Source organism: Cervus canadensis, chromosome 7 (genome assembly GCF_019320065.1).
Source record: "Cervus canadensis isolate Bull #8, Minnesota chromosome 7, ASM1932006v1, whole genome shotgun sequence".
NCBI lineage: Eukaryota > Metazoa > Chordata > Mammalia > Artiodactyla > Cervidae > Cervus > Cervus canadensis.
The window spans coordinates 42,380,220-42,398,638 of NC_057392.1; the positions used below are offsets into that span (position 1 = coordinate 42,380,220).

Here is an 18,419-nt window from a genome sequence, read left to right on the forward strand (position 1 = left end):
TCATGTCACTTGGTGGGCTTTTTTGGATTTGGATAGTAGAATATAAGGCACTAAAAATCACCTTTTTAGGTTGTCCATGTCTGCCATCTTTGATTTGTCCCTAGAGAAAAAAAGAGCTCTTCCCTAAATCCTAAGTGCAGGCTAATCTACCATTTGGTATTTAAGATCTACTAGAGCTAATGTATGGAGAAGGCAATGGCATCCCACTCCAGTAGTCTTGCCTGGAAAATCCCATGGATGGAGGAGCCTGGTAGGCTGCAGTCCTTGGGGTCGCTAAGAGTCAGACACATTGTGCAACTTCACTTTCACTTTTCATTTTCATGCATTGGAGAAGGAAATGGCAACCCACTCCAGGGTTCTTGTCTGGAGAATCCCAGGGACGGGGGAGCCTGCTGGGCTGCCATCTATGGGGTCGCACGGAGTCGGACACGACTGAAGCGACTTAGCATCAATAGTAGAGCTAATGTATATTTGGTAGATAAGAACACTATTGGAAAGCCCAATAAGAGAGGAACAATAGCTGCTCTCCATTTTCCAAGTAACTCTTTGCATGCTAATAGGTCCTTGTAGAGACTGAACACCTAACCATGGGACATCAAATGACTTTGTGACTTTACCTGTCCAGCATGAATTCTCTGTTATCATATGTATTGATTCCCAAGATTGGGTGAGGGATGTGACAATCCATTTTACAATTGAAGAGGTATATTCAAGAAGTAAGCCTTGAACTGTCCACAGGCTGTAAGTGAATTGGATAAATGGGGTACCAAGAATTCCTATGTTGCAACAATGCCTTTCTCTCAATCCTCACTATTGTCTTATGGCATACGAAGGTAATACTTAAAATCAATTAACAGAAGAGGACAGAATTCAGGCCTGGTTAATAGACAGGGTCAGATTATTTGTACTATCTGGGCAAGGGGTACTACTAAGTTACATCTCCACTTAGCGGGTGACACAGAGTGACCTGATGAAGAAAAAGCCTTACAGTGGTTAGATCCCCATGCAGAATACTTGATTGTGCATTTCGTATTGAGAATGAGACACAATAATTTAAAAAGTCCAGAGACAAAATTTTCTTTCCATTTGGTGGAACTCTACATTTTTGCAGTCACTATGGAAAGCACAGTGGTTTTCCACTCTGAAGGCTCTTCAAAAGATTAAAAATAAATTGATTTTTCTATCCCACTCTTGGTATTTACCCAAAGAAAACATAAACGCTAATTAGAAAGGATATGTGCACCTCCTTGTTTATTGCAGCATTACTTACAATAGGCAAGGTATGGAAGCAGCCCAAGTGCCCCTCAATAGATGAAAGGATTAAGATAGAGTTGGACACAACTGTGTGACTGAGCGTGCGCACACACACACACATATATACACAGTGGAATATTTCTTAGTCATAAAAAGGATGAAATCTTGTCATTTGCAACAACATGGATAGACCTAGAGTGTATCATGCTAAGTGAAATAAGTCAGACAGAGAAAGAAAAATACTGTATGAATCACTTATATGTGGAATCTAAAATATTAAACAAATGAACAAAATAACAAAAACAGAGTTATAGATACAGAGAATAAACTAATGCTTGCAAGAGGGGAGAGGTTGGAATGAGGAAAGAATTAGGTGGGGTAGATTAAGATTTACAAACCTCCAGTTACAAAATGAATGAGTCGTGTCAGGAAAATAGTCAATCACTATGACTCATTGTGGTGATCATTTTGAAATGTATAGAAACACCAACTCACTATGTTGTGTAATATAATAGAAATTAGGTAAATATATATAGGTAAATTATATATAATTATATATATAAGTAAAATATATACATATTTACTTTATATCTTACATATATATATATTTACTTTAAAAATGAACAAAAGCTCATAGAAAAAATGATCAAATTATTGGTTACCTAAGACAGGGAGTGGAAGGAGGGGGAATTGGATGAAGGCAGTCAAAAGGTACAACCATCCAGTTATAAGATAAATAAGTACTAGGAATGAAATGTACAACATGATGGGTAATGTTGTATGTTATATGTGAAAGTTGTTAAGAGAGCAAAACCTGAGAGGTCTCACAAGAAACTTTTTTTCTGTTTTGTTTCTATATGAGATGAAGTGGGGGGCTCTCAGGTGACACGTGGTAAAAACCCGCCTGTCAGTGCAGGAGACACAAGAGATGCAAGTTTGATCCCTGGATCGGGAAGATGCCCTGGGGAAGGAAATGACAACCCACTCCAGTATTCGTGCATAGAAAATTCCATGGTCAGAGGAGTCCATTGGGTCACAAAGAGTTGGACATGATTGAGCATACACTTTTCACTAAGCCTATTTGATGAACATTACATGTTGTATCTAAGTCAAGTCATTATGCTATATATCATAAACTTATACAGTGCTGTATGTCAGTTATATCTCAATAAAATTGGGAGAAAAAAATTAAATGTCATTACTGAGAGAAAGATGTCTATAATTTGTGTACTTTTCTCTATATGTATTTCAATTAAAATATTTATGAAAAAAACTAAACACTTATTCCTGAGAAAATGAATTTATAAATATTGAATAACTTCTTACTTCTTTAATATATATATGAGATACATGTATATATGTTGAAGTGAAAGTGTTAGTCACTTAGTCATGTCTGACTCTTTGCGATCCCATGGACTGTAGTCCACAGGCTACTCTGTCAGTGGAATTCTCCAGGCAAGAATACTGGAGTGGGTAGCCATTTCCTTCTCCTGGGAATCTTCTCTGGCCCAGGGATTGAACCCAGGTCTGCTGCATTGCAGGCAAATTCTTTACAATCTGAGCCACCAGAGAAGCCCATGTGTATATTTCCCTATTAAAATCATTAAATATATTAAATATAATACATTTATATATTATGTAAATTAAATTAAAATATTCAAATATTAAATATATTAAATAAAATATTAAATAAAATTTAATTTAAATATATTAAATAAAATCATATATATATGTATATAGATCTTATTTATAGGGAAACACCAGGGACATTGCTACTAAAGTTAGGAAGAAAGCAAGGATGTTTATCCCCTTCACTATTTTTAACACTATAGGATGTTTCAATAATGCAGTTAGATAAGTACAAACAATTTAGGTATAAAAATTGGAAAAGAAGAAGTAAAATAGTCTCTTTTAGATTATATGATAATATACCTGGTATGCCTAAGAAAATCAACATTAAATTTAATACAATGAATAAAATATAGCATACTAATATCCAACTATAGAAACAATACTCAAAAGATAGTGAAGAGAATATCCTGGATAAAATAGCAACAAAAAATTTTCAATAATGTGCTATAAAATTAACAAGAAAGTCTGTATCTGGAAAACTCAAAACTCCTGAAAGATGTAAAAATATACTTGAATAAGTGAAAGGCATCCTTTGCTGTTGGATAAGATGACTCATTTATTTCTTCAACTTTTTCACCTTTATTTTCTTCTTGACATTCTGAAGTCAAATGCTCATATTTATTAAAAAAATTATATTTTTCTCCTTTAAATATGTCTAGGTACACCTCAATATATTGTCCTTTACCTAATTGGACTTCACAGATACTGCATTATGTTCAAATTGAAATTTGTGGCAACCATGCCTCCTAAATGTCTATTGGTACCATTTTTTCTAACATTTGCTCACTTTATGTCTCTGTGTCACATTTTGATAATTCTCACAGCATTTCAAACTTCTTCATTATTATATTTCTTAATGGGGTTTGTCATCAGTGATTATTTTTAATTGAAGTATCAGTTCACTTCAGTGGCTCAGTCGTGTCTGACTCTTTGCTACCCCATGGACAGCAGCACGCCAGGCCTCCCTGTCCATCACCAACTCCCGGAGTTTACTCAAACTCATGTCCATTGAGTCGGTGATGCCATCCAACCACCTCATCCTCTGTTTTCCCCTTCTCCTCCTGCCTTCAATCTTTCCCAGCATCAGGGTCTTTTCAAATGAGTCAGCTCTTCACGTCAGGTGGCCAAAGCATTGGAGTTTCAGCTTAAACAACAGTCCTTCCAAAGAATATTCAGGACTGATTTCCTTTAGGATGGACTGGTTGGATCTCCTTGCAGTCCAAGGGACTATCAAGAGTCTTCTCAAACACCACAGTTCAAAACCATCAACTCTTTGGCACTCAGCTTTCTTTATAGTCCACCTCTCACATCCATACATGACTACTGGAAAAACCATAGCTTTGACTAGATGGACCTTTGTTGGCAAAGTAATGTCTCTGCTTTTTAATATGCTGTCTAGGTTGGTCATAGCTTGTCTTCCAATTTCATGCTGCAGTCACCATCTGCAGTGATTTTGGAGCTGCCTAAGCTAAAGTCTGTCACTCTTTCCACTGTGTCCTGATCTATTTGCCATGAAGTGATGGGACCAAATGCCATGATCTTAGTTTTCTGAATGTTGAGTTTTAAGCCAACTTTCTTACTTTCCTCTTTCACTTTCCTCAAGAAGCTCTTTAGTTTGTCTTTGCTTTCTGCCATGAAGGTGGTGTCATCTGCATATCTGAGGTTATTGATATTTCTCCTGGCAATTTTGATTCCAGCTTGTGATTCATCCAGCCCAGCAATTTCTTTTTTTTTTTTTTTTCCATTTGTTTTTATTAGTTGGAGGCTAATTACTTTACAATATTGTAGTGGTTTTTGCCATACATTGACATGAATCAGCCATGGATGTACTCTGCATATAAGTTAAATAAGCAGGGTGACAATATACAGCCTTGACATACTCCTTTTCCTATTTGGAACCAGTCTGTTGTTCCATGCCCAGTTCTAACTGTTGCTTCCTGACCTGCATACAGATTTCTCAAGAGGCAGGTCAGGTTGTCTGGTATTCCCATCTCTTCAAGAATTTGCCACAGTTTGTTGCGATCCACACAGTCTAAGCTTTGGCATAGTCAATAAAGCAGATGTTTTTCTGGAACTCTGTTGCTTTTTTGATGATCCAACAGGTGGTGGCAGTTTGATCTCTGGTTCCTCTGCCTTTTCTAAATCCAGCTTGAACATCTGCAAGTTCACAGTTCACATACTGTTGAAACCTGGCTTGGAGAATTTTGAGTATTACTTTTCTAGCGTGTGAGTTTACAAGTGCAATTGTGTGGTAGTTTGAGTATTCTTTGGCACTGCCTTTCTTTGGGATTGAAATGAAAACTGACCTTTCCAGCCCTGTGGCCACTGCTGAGTCTTCCAAATTTGCTGGCATATTGAGTGCAGCAGTTTCACAACATCATATTTGAGGATTTGAAAGAGCTCAACTAGAATTCCATCATCTCCACTAGCTTTGTTCTTAGTGATGCTTCTTAAGGCCTTCTTGACTTTGCATTCCAGGATGTCTGGCTCTAGGTGTGTAATCACACCATTGTGGTTATCTTGGTCATGAAGATCTTTTTTGTATAGTTCTGTGTATTCTTGCCACCTTTTCTTAATATCTTCTGCTTCTGTTAGGTCCATACCATTTCTATCCTTTATTGAGCCCATTTTTTTGCATGAAATGTTCCCTTGGTATCTCTAATTTTCTTGAAGAGATCTCTAGTCTTTCCCATTCTACTATTTTCCTCAATTTCTTTGCACTGATTACTGAGGAAGGCTTTCTTATCTCTCCTTGCTATTCTTTGGAACTTTGCATTCAAATAGGTATATCTTTCCTTTTCTCCTTTGCCTTTAGCTTCTCTTCTTTTCACAGATATTTGTAAGAGCTCCTCAGACAACCATTTTGCTTTTTTGCATTTCTTTTTCTTGGGGATGGTCTTGATCCCTGCATCCTTTACAATGTCCTAAACCTCCGTCCATAGTTCTTCAGGAACTCTGTCTATCAGATCTAATCCCTTCAATCTATTTATTACTTCCACTGTATAATTGTAAGGGATTTGATTTGGGTGATACCTGAATGGTGTAGTGGTTTTCCCTTCTTTCTTCAATTTAAGTCTGGATTTTGCAAGAAGGAGTTGATGACCTGAGCCACAGTCAGCTCCCGGTCTTGTTTTTGCTAACTGTATGGAGCTTCTGCATGTTTGGCTGCAAAGATTATAGTCAATCTGATTTTGGTATTGGCCATCTGGTGATGTCCATGTGTAGAGTCTTCTCTTGTGTTTCTGGAAGAGGATGTTTGCTATGACCAGTGCATTCTCTTGGCAAAACTCTATTAGCCTTTGCCCTGCTTCATTCTGTACTCCAAGGCCAAATTTGACTGTTACTACAGGTATTTCTTGTCTTCCTACTTTTGCATTCCAGTCCCCTATAATGAAAAGGACATCTTTTTTGGGTGTTAGTTCTAGAAGGTGTTGTAGGTCTTCATAGAACCATTCAGCTTCTTCAGCATTAGTGGTCGGAGCATAGACTTGGATTGTGATATTGAAAGGTTTGCCTTGGAAATGAACAGAGATCATTCTGTCAGTTTTGAGATTGCACTGAAGAACTGAATTTCGGACTCTTGTTACTATGATGGCTACTCCATTTCTTCTAAGGGATTCTTGCCGAGTAGAAGATGTAATGGTCATCTGAGTTAAATTCACCCATTCCGATCCATTTTAGTTTGCTGATTCCTAAAATATTGACATTCACTCTTACCATCTCCTGTTTGACCACCTTCAATTTACCTTGATTTATGGACCTAACATTCCAGGTTCCTATGCAATATTGCTCTTTACAGCATCAGACTTTACTTTCATCACTAGTCACATCCACAACTTGGTGTTGTTTTTGCTTCGGCTCCATCTCTTCTTTCTTTCTGGAGTTATTTCTCCACTGATCCCTAGTAGCATATGAGGCACCTACCGACCTGGGGAGTTCATCTTTCAGTGTCCTATCTTATTGCCTTTTCATAGTGTTCAAAATATATAAGAAGTATAGTTGAAGTATATAAGAAGTATAATTGAAGTATAGTTGACTTACCATAGTAGTTAGTTTCAGCTGTACAACATAATGATTTGATACTTTTATAGATTATGCACCATATAAAGTTATTATGATATTATTGTTTACATTGCTTGTGCTATACCTCTTAATACTCTTCACCTATTTTGCTACCTTCTCCCAGTGCCCTCCCCACTGGCAACCACTAGGTTGTTCTGTATTGTGAGTCTGTTTCTGTTTTGTTATATATTTGTTTTACTTTTTTTTTAGATTCCACATATATAAGAAAACATACTATTTATCTTTCTTAATCTGACTTACTTCACTTAGCATACTGCTCTCCAGTCTGTTCATGCTATCACAATTGCCATGATTTCATTCTTTTTTGTGATTGAGAAATATTGCTCTGTGTGTGTGTGTACCACATCTTTATTCATTCATCTGCTGATAGACACTTAGGTTGCTTCATATCTTAACTATTGTAAATGATGCCACAGTGAACATTGGGGGTGTGTATATCTTTTTAAATTAGTGTTTTAATTTACTTTAGGTAAATATCCAGGATTGGAGTTGCTGGATCATACAGTAATTCAATTTTTAATTTTTTGAGGAACCTTCATACTGCTTTCCATAGTGGCTGCATCAATATATGTTCTCCTGACAGTGCACAAGAGTTCCCTTTTCTCCATATCCTTGCAAATGCTTGTTAATTTGTGGTCTTTTTGATCACAGCCATTCTGACAGGTGTGAGGTGATATCATTGTGGTTGGTAATTAGTAATGTTGAGCTTCTTTTCATGCGCCTGTTGGATGTCTGTATGTCTTCTTTGGAAAAATACCATTTTTAAAATCAGGTAGTTTGTTTTTTGATATGAAATTGTATGAGTTCTTGTATATTTTGGATGTTTGTCTCATCATTTGCAAATATTTTCTCCCATTTCACAGTTTTTTTTTTTTTTTCATTTTATTGATGCTTTCCTTCTCTGAGCAAAAGATTTTTTAGTTTGATGTAGTGCCATTTGCTTATTTTTGCTTTTTTGTCCTTGTCTGAGGAGACAGATCCAAAAAGTATTACTGAGACTGATTTCAAAGAGCATATTGCCTGTGATTTCTTCTATGAGTTTTTCTATTTCAGGTTTAAGTTTTTTGTCCATACAGAGTTTATTTTTTTAATAAGTTATGAGAAAATGGTGTCGTTTCATTGTTCTATATAACTTGTGTAAAGAAACTGTCTTTTTCCCATTTTATATTCTTGCCTCCTTTGTTGTTGATTAATTGACCATATGTGCATGGGTTTATGTCTAGGCTTTCTGTTCTGTTTCATAGATCTACTTGTCTCTTTCTGCGTAGCATCATACTGTTTTGATTACTTTATAGTATTTTTTTAAAATCAGGGCATGTAATACCTCCAGATTTGTTCTTTCTCAAGATGGCTTTGATTATTCAGGGTCTTTTGTGGTTCCATTCAAATTTTAGGGTTATTTGTTCTAGTTCTGTGAAAAATGCTGTGGGTATTTTGATAGAAACTTCATTGAATCTGTAGATTGCTTTGGGTAGTATAGACTTTTTAACACTATAAATTCTTCCAGTCCATGAGCATAGAATATCTTCATGCTTATTTATGTTGTCTTCAATTTATTTCATCAGTGTCATATAGTTTTCAGAGGGTAGATCTTTCACCTCCTTGGTTAAGTTATTCCTAAGTATTTTATATTTTTTGATGCAGCTTTAAATGGGATCGTGTTCTTGCTTTCTCTTTCTGATAGTCATTTTTAACGTATAGGAATGCAGATTTATGTATATTAATTTTTCTGCATCCTTACTGAATTCTTATTAGCTCTAATGGTTTTGGGAGGAGTCATTAGAGTTTTTTATATGAAGCATCATGTCATCTACAAATAGTGACAGCTTTACTTCTTCCCTTCTAATTTGGATGCCTTTTATTTATTTTTATTGTCTGATTCCTGTGGTTATGACTTCCAACAGTATATTAAATAAGAATGAACATTCTTTTCCTGTTCTTAATCTTAGAGAAAAAATATTTACCATTTACTTTTCACCATTTACTAAATGTTTACCTGTGGTTTTGTCACATATGGCCTTTATTATGTTGAGATATATTCCCTCTTTACCCACTTTGATGACAATATTTATCATGAGTGATTGTTGAATTTTGTCAAATGCCTTTTCTGCACCTTTTGTAATGATCATGTGATTTTATCCTTCCCTTAGTTAATGTGATGTATCACAGTGATTGATTTTCAGATACTGAACCAAATTTGCACTCTTGGGAGAAATCCCATTTGATCATGGCATGATTCTTTTTATATGCTGTTGAATTTTGTTTGCTAATATTTTGTTGAGGATCTTTGCATCTGTATTTTTCAGATTTATTGGCCTGTAATTTCCTTTTTTGTAATGTCTTTGGGTTTGATATCAGTGTAATACTGGATTCAAAGAATGAGTTTGGAAGTGTTCCTTTCTTTTTAATTTTTTGGAAGAGTTTGAAAGGGATAAGTGCCAATTCATCCTTAAATGTTTGGTAGAATTCGAGTGTGAAGCTATGTGATCCTGGAGTTTGTTGGGAGTTTTTTGTTTTTTTTTTTAATTTAATTGCAGATTAAGTTTCATTACTGGTAATTGGTCTTTTCATATTTTCTACATTTTCCTGGGATATTTTACATTTCTTGCAGTTTGTGCATTTCTTCTAGATTGTCCAGGTTGTCATATAAATGTTTGTAGTATTCTTCAGTTATTGCCTTTCTGTGATATCTTCAAAACTTCTTGTTCATTTTTTTTTATTGTATTTATTTGGGCTCTCTTTTTTTCTTGATAAATCTGGCTAAAAGTTCATCAATTTTCTTTATATTTAAAAAGTTAACCTCTTAGTTTTATTGATTCCACCCCCCCCCCCAATTTTTGTGTCTCTGTTTCATATATTTCTCTCCTTGGGCTCTCCCCTTTTCTTTATTATTTCCTACCTTCTAAATGTTGGGCTTTGTTTTATTTTTGTAATTCTTTCAGATTTCTAGTTAGGTTTTTTTGATACTTTTGTTTGTTTCTTGAGGTAGGCTTGCAATGCTATAAACTCCTCACCTGTATTTGTTGCATCCCATAGATTTTGAGAAGTTGTGTTTCTATTTTCATTCATCTCATCTTTAAATTTCCTCTTTGACTTATTCATTGACCCATTGATTTTCTAGCAACCTGTTGTTTGGTCTTCATGTGTTTGTGTCTTTTCCAGCTTTCATCCTATAATTGATATCTAGTTTCATACCCTTATGGTCAGAAAAGATACTTGATGTTATTCTACTCTTCTTAAATTTATTGAGATTAGTTTTGTGGCCTACCGTGTGATATGTCCTGGTGAATATTCTATGTGCTCTTGAAAAGAATGCATATTCTGTAGCTTCTGGATGGAATGCTTAGTAAATATCTATTGAGTTCAACTGTCAACGTATCTTTGAAGGCCAGTGTTTTCTTATTGATTTTCTGTCTGGATGATTTATTCATTGTTGTAAGTTGGGTATTAAAATCCCCTACTAATACTTGTTATGGCAATTTCTGCTTTTATTATGTCTGTTATTATTTGGCTTATATGTTTAGTTGCTCCTATGTTAGGTACATGTGTATATTTATTAATATTATTTCCTCTTTTTGGGTTAAGCTCTTTAACATAATGTGATGCCCTTCTTTTCCTTTTGTTACAGTCTTTGTTTTAAAGTCTGTTTTGCTGATAAAAATTGTATTACCCCTAGTTTCTTTTCATTCTGTTTGAATGGAACATCCTTTTCCATCCTTTCACTTTCAGTCTGTGTGTGTCTTTGGCTCTGAATTGAGTCTCTTGTAGACAGCATATAGATGATTATTATTATTTTTGTTTTATCTGTTTAGCTACCCTGTGTCTTTTTGTTGGGGCATTGAGTTTATTTCCACTTAAAGTGATTATTGATAAGCATGTGCTTTTTATCATTTTGTTATATGTTTTCTGGTTGTTTTTGTTGTTCAGTCCATAAGTCATGTCCAACTCTTTGTGACCCCATGAATTGCAGCAGGCCAGGCTCCCCTGTCCTTCATTGTCTCCAAGAGTTTGCTCAGATTCATGTCCGTTGAGTTGGTGATGCTATTTAACCATCTCATCCTCTGTTGTTCCCTTCTCCTTTTGCTTTCCATCTTTCCCAGCATCAGGGTCTTTTCCATTGAGTTGGCTCTTTGCATCAGGTGGCCACAATGTTGGAGCTTCAGCTTCAGCCTCAGTCTTTCCAATGAATGTTCAGGGTTGACTTCTTTAGGAATGACTGGTTTGATCTCCTTGCAGTCCAAGGGACACCGAAGAGTCTTCTCCAGCACCACATTTCACAGGCCTCAACAGTGCTCAGTCTTATTTATGGTCCAACTCTCGCATCCATACATGACTACTGGAAAAACCATAGCTTTGGCTATGTGGACCTTTGTCAGCAAAGTAATATCTCTGCTTTTTTAATATGCTGTCTAGGCTTGTCATCACTTTCCTTCCAGGGAGCAGATATCTTTTAATTTCATGGCTGCAGTTGCCATTCACAGTGATTTTGGAGCCCCAGAAAATAAAGTCTATTGCCTTTTCCCCTTCTGCTTGCTGTGAAGTGGTGGGAACAGATGCCATGATCTTGGTTTTTTGAATGTTGAATTTTAAACCAGCTTTTTCACTTTCCTCTTTTACCCTCATCAAGAGGTGCCTTAGTTTCTTTTTTTTTCTGTCATTAGAGTGGTATCACCTGCATATCTGAGGTTGGTGATATTTCTCCTGGCTACCTTGATTCTAGCTTATGTTTCATTCAGGCCAGCATTTTGCATGATGTGCTGTGCATATAATTTAAATAAGCAGAGTGACAATATACAGCCTTGACATACTCCTTTCCTAATTTTGAACCAGTCTTTTGTTCCATTTCTGGTTTTGACTGTTACTTCATGGCCTGCATACAGGTTTCTCAGGAGGCAGGTAAGGTGGTCTGGTATTCCCATCTCTTGAATAATCTTCCACAGTTTGTTGTGATCCACACAGTCAAAGGCTTTAGCGTAGTTAATGAAGCAGAAGTAGATGTCTTTCTGGAATTCTGTTGCTTTTTCTATGATCCAGTGAATGTTGGCAATTTCATCTCTGTTTCCTCTGCCTTTTCTGAAGTTCTTGGTTCATGTATTGTTGAAGTCTAGCTTTAAGAATTTTGATCGTTACTTTGCTAGAATTTGAAATGAGTGCAGTTGTGCGGTTGTTTGAGCATTCAGTGTCATATTATAGCAAAAATCATCAGCACACAAGTACTATTTAGCCGAGTGACTGAATCTTGAGCATGATCATCTAATCGTTTTCTGTTCTCAAATGCTTTTCTTTTGAAATGAAGTATGTATATTTTGTTAATTGTCTTATTTATTGATTTACAAGTCAATATCAATTATGTTTAATGACATGAATCTCTAGAATATCTTTGTGAACTACTGAGAGTTCATCAATCACTAATTTGAAACACTGACTTAAATCAGAGATAAAATTGGATTTGATAGAAAATAATTTGAAGCCAAATTTGTGGCCACATTTTTCAAGTGCATAGGCCTGAATGGCATAAACACTGTTTATTCAGGTTATCACCTTAATTTCATGTTCATTTTCTCTTCCATTTTTCTTTTGTTCTGGTTTTCCCATTTATTTTTATGTTGTGTCATACATACTTATGCTTCCCTGGTGGCTCAGATTGTAAAGAATCTGCCTGCAATGCAGGAAACATGGGTTCGATCCCTGGGTTGGGAAGATCCCCTGGAGGAGTGTATGGCAACCCACTCCAGTATTCTTGCCTGGAGAATTGCCATAGACAGAGGAGCCTGGCAGGCTACAGTTCATGGGATCGCAGAGTCAGACACGACTGAGTGGCGAAGCACAGCACATACATACTTACAAGTTTTCTCATTTCATTGGTATATATTTATATTGAATAGAGTTATTTTGCCAATATTTTTCAATGTTGAAAATATTCAGGTTTGGGAAGACTGGTATTTTAAATAAAGTTGTGTAGTGTAGTATTAACATTAATCTTTACTTGGAACAAGCTAAAATTAATGTTAGGATTACAAAAATGATTGTTCTTATGTTTTCCAGTTGCTAATAGGTTATGAAAATGGTACTGTAGTTTTCTGGGACTTGAAATCTAAAAGAGCAGAACTGAGAGTTTACTATGATGAGGTAAGTGATGTATACTGAAATATTTGAAAAGCCTATTGTGATTTTATGCCTGTTGTCTACTTTTACCCCTTTCATATTACCAGTATTTTTATTTTTGGGAAACTGCCTCATTCTGATTCAGTTCTTCATACTGCCTATTGGTTTTTGCACGAGTTTCACCTCAGAGTTGTTCTCCTGACTGGCAATTTTGCCTTGATGGACTATTTTTAAGCTTTTTTGGACATCTTACATTTATTGATTTCTGTTACTTATCTTTTTCTTTTCTTTAGGCTTCATGATTATTTCTTACCTCTTTGTCCTTAAGGTCTCTAAAGATACTGTTCATATCTTTAGAAAATAGCTTTTCTGTGGCAGAAAGTTTACGTAGTCAGTTTGAAAGGCTTTATCTTCTAATACTTGCCTTCTTAAAATCGGGAGAGATTTTTAAAATAGTAATACTTATTGTTACTAACTTAAAGTATGTTTTATCATACAGAATTGAGATTTTAGATTTTCATGTAGAGAAATCAGTGAACTCATATTGAGGAATAGTCTCTTAATTGATCTTCAGGGGTTCACAGATTGATTCTAGGCCATTAAGTATTTTCTTCATAAGAGGCTAATGAGAAAAGTGAGGCTAAGGGCAAAAGGTGAGAAAGGGGATTTATGTCTTGTAGCTGTGGAAATAAAGGTGATTATCTAGGCTCTCTATTAAATTTTAAAAACTGGTACAGTGGTGAGAGATAGGAAGAAAATACAGGTCATAAATCATTGTCTAGCATTACCCAGGCTTAAATAGAAAGAGTGCCAGAGAATTCAAGACAACACTAAGATAAATAGAAAAAGAATTTTGACAAGAAAACACATTTTTAAAATAACAGTTCCTTTTTGTGCTCCCTTCCATCCCTTTATAACAATAAAATTTAAATTTTGATGCTTAAAGATACAAGCCTTTAGATATTCCATAACTGCTACCCCAATTCATTTCTTAGTGGTTCTGGTAAAATACAATTTTATGTTATATACAAGATTATTATCATGGTAACAAAGAACTCAGAAGTAAATGATATAACAGCTGGGTAATTTGATCATGATTGGTGAGCAATATTCTGGCAAGCAATGTCATACAATTATGTGCCTTATGAGCAACTTACAGGGCACCTTTAATCATAAGAAGGTCCTGGAGAGCTAAGCTAGGGTTTTCCTTTTGTTAAATACATAAAAATAAAGATGAGGATGGAGATCATTTATTCTGCAAAACTAGCCTTTAGATAAGACAACACATCTGTGTGTTTAGCCACTTGGAACTAGAGTAGAGCAGCTGAAATGGAAATCCAGATAAGAATGCTCAATTAACTAGCTTTCTTGTAGCTTTAAAAAGTGTGGAAGGAAAGTTTCTAACCTTGAAAAGTAAATGAAAGCAATTTTGCAATGAGATGTCTATATAAATATTAACAATGTTAATCAGTAGAATAATATACTTTACCTATTTTATATCTAGAATTGTAGAAATTATATAAAATCTATATAATGCATAATTATGTCCTATCATTTTAATAAAGATAGTTATATACTTCATGTTATTACTAAACTTTTCAAAATTTTCTCAGCACTTTTCCTCCCATAGTTTGAAATCATCTGTAATACTTACCTGAAATAGTATCTAATAAGTCACCAAGGATCCCTTCTTAGTCTTTTAAGTTCCTCACTAAGCCTGTGACTTTACATCAGTCCTTCGTTCTTAAATGGTTTCTTCATTTTTTTCTATTGTTCCACCTCATTTTTTCACCCCTCCTTTCTCCATCATTGGTTTTTTCCCTAACTCTCCTTTAAATTATACTCTTCAGGATTCTGTCTTCACCCTCTTTTCATTTCTCCTTCAGTTTGCATTTATGTTCATATTCAGCCTCCCATCATTTCAAATATTACCTATATTATGCTGATAAATTAAAATTCATATATCTTTGGTGCAAATATATAATAATATATTAGGTAACTTCAGATGAATATTCCATTGGCACTGAATTAGTATTTAAAGACCTACTTCTCTGTGTTTTTATTTCAGTTTTTCAATTTTGATTTAGTTATTTCACTTTAGAACCCACAGAGTCACAGTTGACCCTTTTTTCTTCTTCATGTGGTATAAGCAGTCACTCTTGTAGTCTTCTTGATCCCATTTTTATATTATCTCTCATTTATCTCTTTTTTCATTTCAGTGTCCTAGTTGAGCATGTTATCTTTTGCCTTGAAGACTATAGTAGACTTTTAACTAATCACGTTTCCTCGGATATCTTAGCTTTGCAATATATCTTTCACTAACAAGATTATCATTTTAAGACATAGCTGATCATAATTTCCTACCTCAGAACCTTTAAATGGGTCCCAGTTGTCAACAATACAAAGTCTTATTCCTTGACAGGAGGTTTAAGGCCTTGGTGCTATCTTTCCTTTGAATTTAATTTATGGCATTCTTTCTATACACTCCTCATACTTCAGACATGTTACTGTCTCCTAAATATACCATTTACTCCTGACTTCAAAGCCTTTGCTTCTGCTTATACCTTATCTTGAACCCTTCTTTCCTGTTATACATATCAAAGTTCTGTTAATTCATTAGCAATTGTAAAGCTATTTGTACAGTCTAGCCACTTGATAAATAACTACTGATGAATTCAGAGTTTTGTAAATCCAAGATCATTTTCAGAAATAGGTAGATAAATTTTATTTTCACATTAGCTGTAAAGTTTTTGTTTCATCTATATTTTAAAAATAATCTCTCACAGAGAAATCTCTCAGAGTTTGACATGAGGATAATCTTTTAATTCCTTTAGTAACTTCTATTTTTCCTTTTTTCAGATTATTACTTAACTTTTTGGGTTTCCTTTGTCTTTTTTGTTTACAAGAAATTCAGTCACAGCCACTGAATTAACCAAAGTTACTAGTGTTTTATTTTCCATATTGTTTTCCATTTAAAATTTCATCTTTAATTAGTTGTATTATATTTGTTTTTTCAGAAAACCCATAATGTCCTTGTTAAAGAATGGAGTAGGGTATAATCAAATAAATAGAAATTAAATATTTACCCATTAAGTCAAGTTCAAATGCCAGCTCTTCAACCTCTTCAATAATTGATTATTTGACTTCCTATTCTTTAATAACAGGTTGGTTTTACATGCTTACTCTTCTGTACAATAAGTGTACTTCTTTTATACAACTTATTTTGATTTTGTGTTATATCTATTATTTTTATATCTGTCTTCTCCAGTAGACAAATTCAGTGGGATATAAAGATTAGGGCTGGGGATGCTTTCTCTGCACCTACCATTTTTATCAAAGTAGTCTGAGAGAACTTTATTAAATTGACTGAGGTTCATCCAGGTTAACACGTAGAGGAGGCAAGAAGTGGCCTTTCCCTTTAGACACATACAAAAATGAGAAGAAATAACCAGAGGAGACAAAGAAGTGTTTTTTCCACTCTCACTGCCTCTACTGAACCCTGGTAGTAAAGAAATCTTCTCTGCCCAGTAATGGAGACCAGGGTGAGAGAAAAAATAAGTCTGTTGTGTCATGGTATCGTTTCTGATTAATCAAATCTTATCTTGAGGTCCACTGATATAGTTTCATTTCTGATATGTCTAATGATTGCTCTAGCCATCATTTGTCTATAACTCTAATAATACTTATTGTTTGGAAATATATGTGTGTGTAAATATATGTATAAGTTTGATATAAATAAATATATTCATAACTTAGTTGTATAAATAATAAATATATCCATAACTTAATTTTATAAATATAAATTTAAAAAGTAAATACTAAAAGTTCCAAACAATAAGTATTGTTATAGTTTCCTTTCTTGCAGTTGTTTAAGTTCCTTTAAGGAAAGATCATGCTGTATACATCTGTTCAACTTTTATGTCTACTAGAGTTTCTTTCATTGTGCAATAAATAGCACATTACCCAAGTTCCCTATATACTTTACTAATTTTGAAAGAATACCAAGGGTGTGGCAACATTTGATAACATAAATACTTATTCATTTAACAGATATTTGGGTACCTACTTTATGTAAGACATTGTGTAATCACGGGGAATAAAACAATTCAGGAAAATGTAATGATTGCTTTTTAATTTAATTTATAACTACAGAATGAATCTGTAAATACAAACAATTTTAAATTCTTCCTGCTTTAAGTCAATTTAAATAGCATATGTTAGAGTTAACATAGTTCATTGATTCCCAATATGGGTTTTGTAGTTAGATGTTGGATTTGAGTGGTGTAACTTGATCAGGTATGTCTCAGTCTTTCTAGCCTCTTTTACCATGTGTAATTTGGAAAAACAATATCTGTTTGGTAGGATTAAATGAGATAATGTACGTAAACTGCTTACCTTGGGGTCTGGCACATAGTTAACCCTCAAATTTCAAGTCTAAGGTAAATTACTTTTTAAATTGGTTACTTTAAGTGAAATTAAAGTAAATTCTGCCTCACCCGAGATTATCTTCTGTTAACCTTGCTTTTACTTCTGTGTAATAATTTTCAAAGAAGCATTAAATGATATGGGGAAGACATAGGATTTACAACAAAAAGTTCTGGGATCTAACAATATGAAATTTACTTAACTTTTCTTTATCTAAGGAGATAAGATTTTATAGCCTTTTATATGCCTGTAGAGAGTTGGAGCCACAGGTAGTATGATCTAGGTCAGAAACATTAAGTGTTATTGCTATAATAATTCTGTGTTAAAATATTTTTCCTTTGGAATATAGAATGATATATCAACTTTCTTCCTCCTCTACTTGTTTTTAATTGTTATTTCATTAGGCTATTCATTCAATTGATTGGCATCATGAGGGCAAACAGTTCATGTGCAGCCATTCAGATGGTAGCTTGACTTTATGGAACCTGAAAAGCCCCAGTCGTCCTTTCCAGACCACAGTTCCACATGGTAAGATATATGCTTTCAAAAGAGAGTAACTCTGGAGGTGCAGTGCCACTACTTGAACTGGGAAACTTGGTATCATTATCACTAAAAAGAGGTAATAGAACATAGCTTCTGATTCTAAATACCCGTTTATACCTCCTTCAGATCCCCACCCAAAGTTTCTAACCTTCCCTTCTACCTGTCTGTCAACTTTCCTACGTTGTAACTGAGCGTATATAGAGACCTCCCAGGCAAAAATTGAATAATTGATGATTGATGTGTCTGAAGCAGAGGAAATTATGCAGGATTTGACCAATTTTAAGGGGTAAGGAAGCTAGTGAGAGAATGGTGCTTTATGGATCTAACTCTTAGACCTAATTTCTATACTGCTTTAGAGTCTTTTGTCTTCTAAATTC

The 18,419-nt window shown here is 34.6% G+C and overlaps 1 protein-coding gene across 12 annotated transcripts in view; it reads left to right on the plus strand.

The window, feature by feature from the left end:
* STXBP5L (syntaxin binding protein 5L) overlaps window positions 1-18,419 on the plus strand; it is a 339,029-nt gene that overhangs the window by 148,392 nt on the left and 172,218 nt on the right. For all 12 annotated transcript variants that reach the window (XM_043473078.1, XM_043473085.1, XM_043473077.1 and 9 more), the window contains 2 exons: window positions 13,015-13,098; window positions 17,904-18,027. In XM_043473078.1, coding sequence (XP_043329013.1) covers window positions 13,015-13,098; window positions 17,904-18,027 — 208 coding nt within the window. The remainder of the gene's footprint in view (window positions 1-13,014; window positions 13,099-17,903; window positions 18,028-18,419) is intronic.